The sequence below is a fragment of the Capra hircus genome, chromosome 10 (genome assembly GCF_001704415.2).
Source record: "Capra hircus breed San Clemente chromosome 10, ASM170441v1, whole genome shotgun sequence".
Lineage (NCBI taxonomy): Eukaryota > Metazoa > Chordata > Mammalia > Artiodactyla > Bovidae > Capra > Capra hircus.
Genome location: NC_030817.1, coordinates 78,548,325 through 78,560,265, shown reverse-complemented (window position 1 = coordinate 78,560,265; position 11,941 = coordinate 78,548,325). Strand labels below are relative to the sequence as shown.

Here is an 11,941-nt window from a genome sequence, read left to right as displayed (position 1 = left end):
CTCAACACCAGATATGAAGATAACAGCTTTGTATACACTCTTCTACCAGACCTAGCAATTGCCTGAATTCTAAACTTTATAACTAATTTCTTATTCAACAGACACCACTAGTGGTTCTGCTTCTCTGACTGTACCTTAAGTGACACAAGTCTAAGAAGAAAGGACTAAGGAAATGATTTTCTTGATGATTCATGATAACTATACCCAGATTTGTGATGAGAGTGTATTTTAGTGAAACTGTCACTTTATTATGGAGCAAGTTTACAGCTTTAGACAACTTTACACATCTTCTGTATGACTGACTTAAAGTCAAGAATTCAAGAGGAGAACATATTAGTCGACAGTCACTCTGGACACCTGCTTCCAAATGAAATCAAAGAAGCTTTTATTTATAATTAAATCTTCTGATCCAGACCACAGATGAAGCAACCGCAGGACTACCATTTCTTGTCTGGGGTCTGCAGGTGTGCATTTCAGCTGGGGTCCTGCAGCAGGGCGTCTCTCTCTTATTTAGTTCTGGGGTTTTTGTTCAGCCTTTCATATTACTTCAAGCACTGTGATACTCTGAGAACGCAGAAGTACTTTGCAGAATCTTCCAGCTCTAAGGCTGAAATGGTGAGGCTGATGGACTTATGAGCTTTCTGGAAGTTTACAGAGTAGCGGCCGTCCCTTGCATTCCCATCATCTGAATGCTGACGAATAAGATAAGTCATCTGTCCACTGGGAAGCTGCTTGTACCAAAAAATGTAGTAGCTCAACATGTTCCAACTTGTTTCATACCGACAATTCAGGGTGACTGTCTTCCCCACTTCACTGAGTATGTCTGGCTGGTCTTGAGTAACACTCTGGGCCACACCAGATCCTGTGGAAAAAAGAAGAAAACAGAGCTGAAATAGTGAACAAAATAATGTAGAAATTAGACCTATTTTGGACCTAAATATTTACAAACCAAACTGAAATCCTAAGACGCTTGCTTTTCCCCAATCTTCCTTTCCTCCCCAAGTCCCTGTGAAGCTCCATGCGCCTGTGTGCAGGCCTTTCACCCTGAATACTCACACCCATGTTTGGAAGCCTCCCTACCAGAGAAGGTGAAGGCCAGGAACACCCAGAGCAGACTGGAGAGCGGCATGAGGCATGGAGTCCCTGCACAAATGTGTCTAATTCTGCCTCAAGCTGAGAGTTCAGTGTCTGTAAGTGCCTGGCAGCACATATACAGAGTACCTGGTTCCTGTGTGGCTCCTCCCCCAGACAGGAAGTGCCGTTTGTCATGTTCCTAGACCAGCTGGTCTGTGCTCAGATGGAAAAAAGTTTGGCTCATCACAAACTTTTACTTTGTCTACTCGTGTTTCCCTGGTCATTAAATTCGGCAGGGCTTGAAAAAGGCAATTAATATTAAAGATTTGAATTGAGGGGAACTAAAGATTAAACAAGTTGACATACATTGGTAATTATTCAGTAAAATTATTTGCCATCCTGTTTAAGATGTAATTTTGCATAGCCTACGAAACTTTCTTGAAATTTACTGATTGGTCATTCATTTAGCCTATACTTACTTTTCTCTGACCAGAATCTACTAACTGTTTTAAAACATTCACAGACCTTAGGCCTTCTGGGAGAAAAGCAATCTTATCCAAAATAATGAATGTGTCTCTTGTTTTTTTTACTGAGTTCCAAGGCTATACTTAGATTTTTCAATAAATAAAATTACTGCAACATGAAATGATTTAAGAAAATCAGCCCATCTGAATTTCAGAGCCTGTTCAGTGGTTTATATTTAAATGAAATTATAACCAGAATAAAATATTACTCTTTTTAAATCTGATATTGATTTCATATCTATCAAGAAATTGATATTAATATAATTTTAGCAAAATATCATAACCTTATACATCAATTTTGATATACTCTCTTATGCTTTCATACATTGCTCTAAGAAATTTTATCACATGTATAAGTTCTTGTATCACCACTGAAATCATGACACAAAATTGTTTCATCTCTCTAAAGAAATCCTCTTTGAATAACCTCCCCATTCCTGCAACTCTTTATAACCCTGCTAACTACTCATCTCCTTTTCATCTTTATATTTTGTGCCTTTGAGAATGTTGTTTAAGCAAAATCACACTATGTAAGCATCATAATAATCCAATAAGTGTAATCATAAACCACGTGGCCTCTGGGATTGACTACTTTTTCATTCAGCATAACTTCCTGACATCCATCTAGGCTATTGTTGTTTAGTCTCTAAGTCCTTTCCGACTCTTTTGTGACCCCATGTACTGTAGCCCACCAGGCTCCTCTGTCTTTGGAATTTTCCAGGCATGCATATTGGAGTGAGTTGCCTTTTCCTTCTCCAGGGAATATTCTTGACCCAGAGATCAAACCCATGTCTCCTGCTTGGTTGGCGGATTTTTACCACTGAGCCGCCAAGGACTCCCCATCTAGGCTATTGCACGTATCAGTAGTCTGATTCTTTTAACCACTAAAGACTGTCACCATCTTATGATGTGTTGACTTTGGATTTTTTTACCTTACAGTGGCAAGAAAGTGATGAACTTTCAGTAGAAAGTAGAAACCATACTTTGAATTTTTAAATATGAGCTTTCCCCATGCTAGCAACATGTGGTATAATATTCCCTGGTGATTCTGGGCAACAGCAGTGAGCTGAGCTCCTGGCCAGCCCTGAGATCATGAGAGTAAACAACCGACATACTTACATTCACTCTGTACTCATACAACCATTCGTTTTTTTACTTTTAGTATGTGTGTGTTCCTGCAGTTGTGTCCGACTCTTTGAGATTGTATGGACTGTAGCCCACCAGGCTCCTCTGTCCATGGGATTCTCCAGGCAAGAATACTGAAGTGTGGTGCTGTGCCCTCCTCCAGGGGATCTTGCTGATCCAGGGATTTAACCTGCATCTCTTATGTCTCCTGCTTTAGCAGGCAGGTTCTTCATCCATTAGAGCCACCTGGGAAGCCCCACTTTCAGTACAGTACTCACTAAATTATATGAGATCTTCAACACTTTCATATAAAATAGACTTCATGTTAGATGATTTCTCCCAGCTGTAGGTTAATGTCAGTGTGGAGCACCTTTAAGTTAGACTCAATTCAATGGGTTAAGTATATTAAATGCATTTTCCATTTATGATCCTCTCAACTGAAATGGTTTATTGAGACACAACTCTACTGCAAGTTGAAAAAATCTATACATAATATGTCATTGTACAGATGTATTACAGTGGATTTGTTTGTCTATTCACCCAGTGAAGAACACTTGGCTGGTTTCCAGTTTTTGATAATCAGAAATAGAGCTGCTATGAATATTCATGTACAGATTTTGTATGAATATAAGTTTTTTATTTTCAAGCATAAATACCCAGGAGTGTGATTGCTGAGCTATAAGGTAAGTGCATATTTAAATTTAGGTGAAACTGCTGAACTTTTTTCCAGAATGGCTGGACCATTCACCCACCAGCAATGTATGAGTGGTCCAGTTTCTCTGCAGTTTTGCCAGAACTTGGCATTGTTAGTAGTTTTAATTTTAGCCTGTGAGAAATGTGATGTGCTATCTCTTTGTGGCTTAATTTGCATTTCCCTAATTACTAATAATGCTAATCATCTCTTTATATTCTTATTTCATTACCAGATAGCTTTTTGGTAAAGTGTCTGTGTGAATCTTTTGTCCAGGTTTCAGCTGGACTGTTTGCTTTCTTCCTGCTGAGTTCAGAGAGTTCATTGAATTCTGAATACGGTCTTTTGATGAAAATGTATTTACAAATATTTCCTGCCATTCTGTGATTTATCTTTTCCCTTCTCTTAATAATGTCTTTTACAGAGCGAACATTTTTAATTTTGATGAAATCGTTTTTTTTAGTGGATTGTGCTTTTGGTGTCATGTCAAAAGTCTTTTTGTCCAGACATAGGTCATGAAGATATTCTCCTATGTTTTTCCTAAAAGATTTGTAATGTTACATTTTATACTTGGATGTATGGTTCACTTTGAGACTATACTCAAATTTTGTATAAGGTGTGATATTTAGGTCAAGTTTCAATTGTTTCCCAAAAATATCCAATTGTCCTAATCTCATTTGCTCATAAAACTATGAGCTCCAGAATTGAAAGAGACGTGTGTACCCCAATGTTCATCGCAGCACTGTTTACAATAGCTAGGACATGAAAGCAACCTAGATGTCCATTGGCAGATGAATGGATAAGAAAAGTTGTGCTACATATACACAATGGAATATTTCTCAGCTATTAAAAGGAACACGTTTGAATCAGTTCTAATGAGGCGGATGAAACTGGAGCCTATTATACAGAGTGTAATTGTTTCTTTAACCTAGGGTTGTTTTAACGTTATAGGTTTTAAATATATACCAAAACATATTGGGAGTTTCTAGAGACGTCTCTTTGCACTTAATTTTCCATATCATTTCCATTTGGGTCAAAAAATAAATTCTATATAATGTCAGTTTTCCTAAATATATTAAGACTTTTTATGCACAAACAAATTGTGTGTCTGTGTGTGTATTTCATCTGCACTGCAGGGTGTGTCTGGAGCCTCGGCTGCAGGTCTGGGTACAGGCTGCAGGGGTCTGGGGAGCACTGTGCACTTGCTGCACAGAAGTAGGTGGCTGAGTCTCCAGGCTGGGAAGTTGTGATGTGCAATGAGAGTTGTTTGGCACTCTTATTGAGGAAAACTCTGAGTCTTCCATCTTCCATTTCATTCACAACTGAACGTATGGCTATCAAGAATGCAGGGCCTTTACCAGGATATTGTCAGTACCACAGGAAGTAGTCAAACAAACTGTTCTCATAATCATAGTTCAGAATGGAAATCTCTCCTTCCTGGACTGTCAGAGATTGAGGGCTCTGTTTTACCTGCTATTGGTCACTTTTTTCCTTCTGTTGTCCATTTACCCCTGCTTAAAGAGATAAAAGCCATTAGTTCCATAAAATATATTTCTTTGTTAAGAATATCTGCATGAATTTATTTGTAACCCCATTTTCTCAGTCCTCCTAATTAATGAGATATCCTAGGTTTTCTCCTTCACAACTCACAGAATCAAAATGAAGTTGAAGCCACAAAACCAAAAGTGATGCTCCCAGTGTCTTGTCCATTGTTTCTGGCCCCAGTGCTCAGTGGCAACTCCAGATCCTCTTCTCTTCTCAGCCAGTTAGAACTCTAACTTACGCTAACACCTATTTTTATTCTTTCAGTAGGTCCCACCCTTTCATAAGCGCTTTCCTCAAACCTATCTCTCTCAAAAGTACTAGTTCTCATTCAGTGCTAGTTTAGAATCACCAAAAATCAAATTAATTGGGAATTAGAAATGCCCCCCTTACAAGCATGAAGACCAGGTTAGAATTTCTCTCACTCTATCCCCTTCTTCCTTTTCCTCACACCTCCTAGAAGGTTAAAAATCATATATCAGGAGAGTTTGATGTTTTAATAGGAATAGGATTAGTCTACAATAGGGAAGAGAGGGCCTCCCATGATTTCACAAGATTAGCATTACAGGGTATTTCTTTTTTTATTACAAATACTAATTAAAGTCTATTGCAAATACACAAGGGGCATAATGTATCATTCAAGCAAAGCTTATGAAGCAGAACATAATGATACATAGTCGTTTTGCCCTGATGGAACTTAAATTTTAACATGGTCACTCAATGTTTCCACACTTTACATGATCCTAAGAATTAATAAAATATAATTAGATAAATTTCAATTTATATTTCTTCTAAAATATAAATCAGGCAAATAAAATGTTTCCAAGAATATGCATGGAGAAAATAAACTGAGGAGCATTGGAATAATCTGTTCTGGAAGACATTTGATCTCCAAATGGATAAGACTGGCTAGGATAATTCTGCAGAATGCAGACAATATGAGACTATGATCATTCAGTAAAGAAATATTTTTGGTAGTTCTCATCCTGAGTTACACATTATCCTCACAGGCAAAATCCAAAAATGTGAAGAGTCAATTTGGCTTCTGATGTCAATGTATCAGGGGATAGAGACAGAAATTAAGGAGCTCATTTTTTTTAAGCACAAAGAAGAGTTTGTGGTCTCTGTATTTGATGCCATCTCAGACACTATCAAAGAAAAACATAATCACAGTTCAAAAGGAGATAATAATAACCATTCCCACTCCTCAATCTAATCCCATCTACTCCAGCTCTCTAAGGGGATGTTTTATTGTTTGTTGAATTTTTGATATGTTTTCTCTTTCATTTATTCACTCATTCATGCATGTCTTCAATATATATTGACTCATGCCTACTAAATGGTCATACTTGGGTTTCACTCCAGAAAGAGACAGAAGTAGCAATCTTCAGCCTACCCCCTCCCAATACTCAAGTACATTCAGATGAAAGCTACTAAAGAGAAATGTGTTTCTATATGATGCATCCAAGAAAATGATAATGGCCTCACTTCTGGGCTCAGTCAGAGAGTAGTTCTGATGGAGGAGCTGCTTGAACTGGAACTTACACCCCCACTAGATTTCTTAGTAAAGAATGGGGTAAGGGAATTCTGGCACTGATTAACTCAGTATGATCTGGGATGTGTCTGGGTACAAACATTATAAATTTATATTAGAGAAACTAATGTGGCCTTAATCTCAGAGGACAAAACATATTGTTTAAAGAAATATTAATTTTCAGAAACATATTTTTCAGACTGTTAGAATAAAATATACACAGATACTATTTAGGTGGATGGATGGATTCCTACATACATACAGGATTGAGAGATGTAAACTGAAGCAAATTTGGAGATAAACATTTGATATTTAAAGGTTCCTTTCTGGCTCCTTGAAGAATTTGTGTATGTGCTGCTAAGTCACTTCAGTCGTGTCTGACTCTGTGCAACCTCATGTACGGCAGTCCACCAGGCTCCTCTGTCCCTGGGATTCTCCAGACAAGAACACTGGAGTGGGCTGCCATTTCCTTCTCCAATGCATGAAAGTGAAAAGGGAAAGTGAAATCGCTTAGTCATGTCTGACTCTTAGCGACCCCATGGACTGCAGCCTACCAGGCTCCTCTGTCCATGGGATTTTCCAGGCAAGAGTACCGGAGTGGGGTGCCATTGCCTTCTTTGCTGTGTATGTGAGACAAAAGTCAATCTTCTCTGAAGCAGCGTTGCCCCTCTGTGGCCATACAGAGATATTACTCTGAATGACTTTATCCAGCTTCTTAAAATGGGGAAAAGACAAGTTTCTTCAGTAAGCGGTGTTGACCATACTGAACACCTACAAGGAAAAGACCAAAACTAAAACATTTTCTCACAACATATACAAATATAAACTGGAAATGTACTAAAGACTGAAATGTAAGACCTGAAACCTTAAAACTCGCAAAAGAAAATATAGACAGTATGCTCAGTTGACGTTTCTCTTTGCAATATTATTTTTCTGTCTCAAAGGCAAGGGCAACAAAAGCAAAAATAAATAAACAGGACCTAATCAAACTAAAATCTAGTGCACAGCAAAGAAACCATCAACAAAAATAAAAGGCAAACTACTGAATGGGAGTAGATATTTTAAATAAGGGGTTAGTATCCAAAATACAAAGACATCATATACCTCAATATCAAAAACACAATCTGATTGAAGAATGGGCATAGGACCTGAGTAGCCATTTTTCCAAAGAGATAGCCAACAGGTACATGAGAAGATACCCAAAGTCTCTAATATTCAGAAAAATAGCAAATCTATGTCAAAATGAGGTGTCACCTCACATCTATCAATTTGGTTATCATCAAAAGAAAAAAAAAAACAAGTGTGGTGAGGAGGCAGAGGAGAGGAAACCCTAGTGCACTGCTACTGGGTTGGAAATTGCTGCAGCTACTATGGAAAACATTATGGAGAGTCCTCTCAAAACACTAAAAATATAACTTCCATATAATCCAGCAGTTCCACTCCTGGGTGTTTATCCAAAGAAAACGAAAGTGCTTCAAAACTGTATCTGCACCCAAATGTTTATAGCAGCATTGTTTACAATCACCAAGATCCGAAACCAAGCTAAGTGTTCATTCATAGATGAATGGATAGAGAAAATACCGATCTTTCATCTAACTATCTATCTACACACACACACACACACACACACACACACACACTACAATGGAACATTAATCAAATATACAAAAAGAATGTAATCAGGCCAAATGTAACAACATGGATAGCTACAGAGTGTATTATACTTAATGAAATAAGTCAGACAGAGAAAGACAAATACTGTATATTTTTACTTATATGCGCTATATAAAAGCAAAGCAAAACAAAGGAACAAATAGAACAAAAACAGAATCACACGAACAAACGGCAGACTGCCAGGTATTTCCCCATAAAAGGTGATTTTGTTTGAGATCACCAAAGGACTGCAGTCCGGATCAGCAACCATGAGGAGCCACATGCAAGTCCCCACTGGACAAGGATAGGAAATGCTTTTATAGAGAAGACAAGGAGATGTGGAAGGTTATAGTAAACAGAGTGACCTTGACTTTCCATTGACCATGTCCTGACCAGGAAAGAAGAGGCTTCTTTCATCTTCCCTTTTGCCCTCTGTGATGTCCACAGGTCGGAAGAGCTTCTTGTCTTCTGCCACCTCTATTTAATTGAGATTTCTGTGCATTAAATTTTTATAACTTATAGGAGAAAGTCAGAAAGATATTTGATTCCAGGAGATGAGGGAGCCATGGTGGTGGAAGTAAGATGTTGGAGTGATTCAAGAAGGGGCCTTGAGCCATGGAATCCAAGTGGCTTCCAAGCTACAAAGTGAAAGGAAACAGATTCTTCCTCAGAGAATCTGGAAGGAATCAACCCTGCCAAGACCTTGATGTAGACAGCAAAACGGATTTTAGATTTCTTGCCCCCAGAGCTATAAGAAATATTTCATCAGTGATCAAGTTCATATCAAACACTGAGCAAATATTTTCTGTTCACTTTGCTGCACTCATAGGATGGGATACCAGTGCGTGCAGTTGCCTGTTGGGGCACATCGCGGTGAGATAGACATGAACATTCTTGAGACACCCAACCAAGCCGGATCATATATTTACTGGAGAGATTTCTCTCTTCTTTTAGTTACTTTCAATGTTTACTGTTTTGGAGTCCGGCTTATTGTGGGAAATATTTATTTTAATTCTGTCATCTTATCAGCTATTCTTTTAGTTATAAGTTAGAGATTCTAGTGCAGAAGGAGATACAGATTGAGAAGGGAAAAGACCAAATCCCAAATCTGTAGGGCTCAAAAGTGTTTGTGGTTATAACTATACCAATGTAGGTAAGAAATACTAAGTACTGCAAATGCCTTATGGTGACCTCACGGAGGCCTCATGGTGTGACTGTGGCTGGAGGAGGGGCTGAGCCCCACGAAGGGTGTGTGTATGGGCTCCCTGCTTATTTTGCAACTTCCCATTAGTTACCTATTTTACACAAACTACATTTTAACTGTTCACTATTGTTATTTGTATTCTGCTTTTTGCCTCTAGTAGGTTATTTTAAAAGAAGAATAAGGGCTTTTAAAACATATGAAAGGCAAGACTTTGCATTTTCTCAGACTCTATGAATAATAATGGTTCAGTGTATAAAGATTTTGAGGTAAAAAGGATGGAAAATGAGGACCTGTTTATTTTCACTGAGGTAAAATTGAAGTGATCTGTAGGCATGGGGATCAGATGGGCAGTTTGAGATTATTGCAAATGTTTACTTAAGGAACTGTGAGAAAGCGTATAAAAATAAAGCTGATTGGGAATCAATAATTATTGTTGTGCACATGGGTATTAGAGAAGTTAAATAAAAGAAAAGAAGTGAGGAGCAACCTGAGTGGGTCACTTGGAACTTTGGAATGCCTGTTATAGGCCAGTGCTAGATAAAGAAGGCTTTTTTTACCTTCATACCCTATTGTCTAGACATACAAGAAGAGATAAGGAAGTTCACTACAGGTAGGTATAGTTGCATCTCCACTTCAGGGGGCCCTTTAGAGCCAGGGATGTGGCTGTCAGGCAGGTCACTAACTGGCCTCCAGTTCTTCCTGCAGCATCAGTGCCAATTCAGTGAGACCAGGACAGACCTGCCTATAATGAGACAGTGTCTCTATTCAGATTTCAATCAGAACTCTGTTTGTTCTAAAGAGGCAAGAGCATGGAATATAATGTTACTGATTCCCTATGAAGAGCATTCCCAACATGAGAAGGGTAGTGGAAAAGATGGCTATGCAGGAAGGAAACTGAGATCCATTTTGTGGAAGATCTCCCTTGAGGAGCAGGAAGGAATGTGCCAGAAGGTGCTGAGTCTTTATTACAGGGAAATCTGAGATTCAAAGGATCCCAAAGTAAGCAAGTTCTAGTGACTATCAGGAAGAAATGCATCCTTGACAATTACTGCTGCTGGTGCTGAGCCTATTCAAATGTACACCTCAGTGAGCTGTGAGGTACAGAAGCTCTAGAGGAGAGGGGGAAATGGAGCTTTTATTAAAGGTGACATTTAAAGTTTCTGCAACATCACCTGGAAGTCAACAACTGGAACAAATCCTTTCTTGAGTATTTCATGCTCTGTTTCCTCCCTGTTCTTACCAGGGTTGAATTTCTTCCCACTGTAATCTGAAAAGAGTGTTTTCAGGGTTTCCCGTATTTAATTTTTGTTGTTGTTGTTGTTTTTCAGTTGCTAAGTTGTGTCCAACTCTTTGCGACTTCATGGCTGCAGCATGCCAGGCTTCCCTGTCCTTCACTATCTCCTAGAATATGCTCAAACTCATGTCTCCTGGTAGCTCAATTGGTAAAGAATCCACCTGCAATGCAGGAGACCCCATATGGATTCCTGGGTTGGGAAGATCCACCGGAGAAAGGATTCTTGGGCTTCCCTGGTGGCTCAGCTGGTAAAGAATCCACCTGCAATGTGGGAGACCTGGGTTCAATCCCTGGGTGGGGAAGATCCCCTGGAGAAGGGAAAGGCTACTCACTTCAGTATTCTGGCCTGGAGAATTCCATGGACTGTATAGTCCATGGGTTTGCAAAGATTTGGACACAGCTGAGTGACTTTCACTCACGTGTTCACTGAGTCGATGATAGCAATGACAACCCACTCCAGTACTCTTGCCTGGAAAATCCCATGGATGAAGGAGGCTGGTAGGCTGCAGTCCATGGGGTCGCCAAGAGTTGGATACAACTGAGCGACTTCACTTTCACTTTTCACTTTCATGCATTGGAGAAGGAAATGGCAATCCACTCCAGTGTTCTTGCCTGGAGAATCCCAGGGTCAGGAGAGCCTGGTGGGCTGCCATCTATGGGGTTGCACAGAGTTGGACACGACTGCAGTGACTTAGCAGCAGCAGCAGCCATCCAACTATATCACCCTCTGTCACCATCTTCTCCTGCCCTTGATTTTTCCCAGATCAAGATCTTGATTTTTCCCAGATCTTGAGGTCATTTGCAGAAATAAGAACAATAGTACTAATGAAAATTTGTTTTTCAATTTGATATATTTATGTATTACATTAACCAATTTTAACTCCCTTCTCCAATTTGCCTACATGTAGTAACATAAGACATGCTAATATAAGTCAGTATCATATGTTAGTATATCTCAGTAGTGAAGATACAGGATTCAATGGGAGGGTATGTCTTAGGTAGAGAAGAGAATAACATCATCCACAAAGGGATAAATAAACTTGCTATAATCTTCACAGGATATGTTCAGAATATTTTGGGTTGAATGAGGAATTACTGCATCATATTAGCAAGAAGTGTGGTGCTAGAGAAGACTCTTGAGAGGCCCTTGGATTGCAAAGAGATCAAGCTAGTCAGTCCTAAAGGAAATCAACCCTGAATATTCATTGGATGGACAAATACTGAAGCTGAAACTTCAATACTTTGGCCACTTGGTGAGAAAAGCCAACTCAATGACTCAAAAGACCCTGATGCTGGGAAA

At 39.1% G+C, this 11,941-nt stretch overlaps 1 gene segment (V, D, J or C); it reads right to left on the bottom strand.

The window, feature by feature from the left end:
• LOC102180840 lies at positions 362-1,186 on the bottom strand. The segment is given in 2 exon segments: positions 362-862; positions 1,081-1,186. Coding segments are annotated over 2 exon segments (369 nt in total).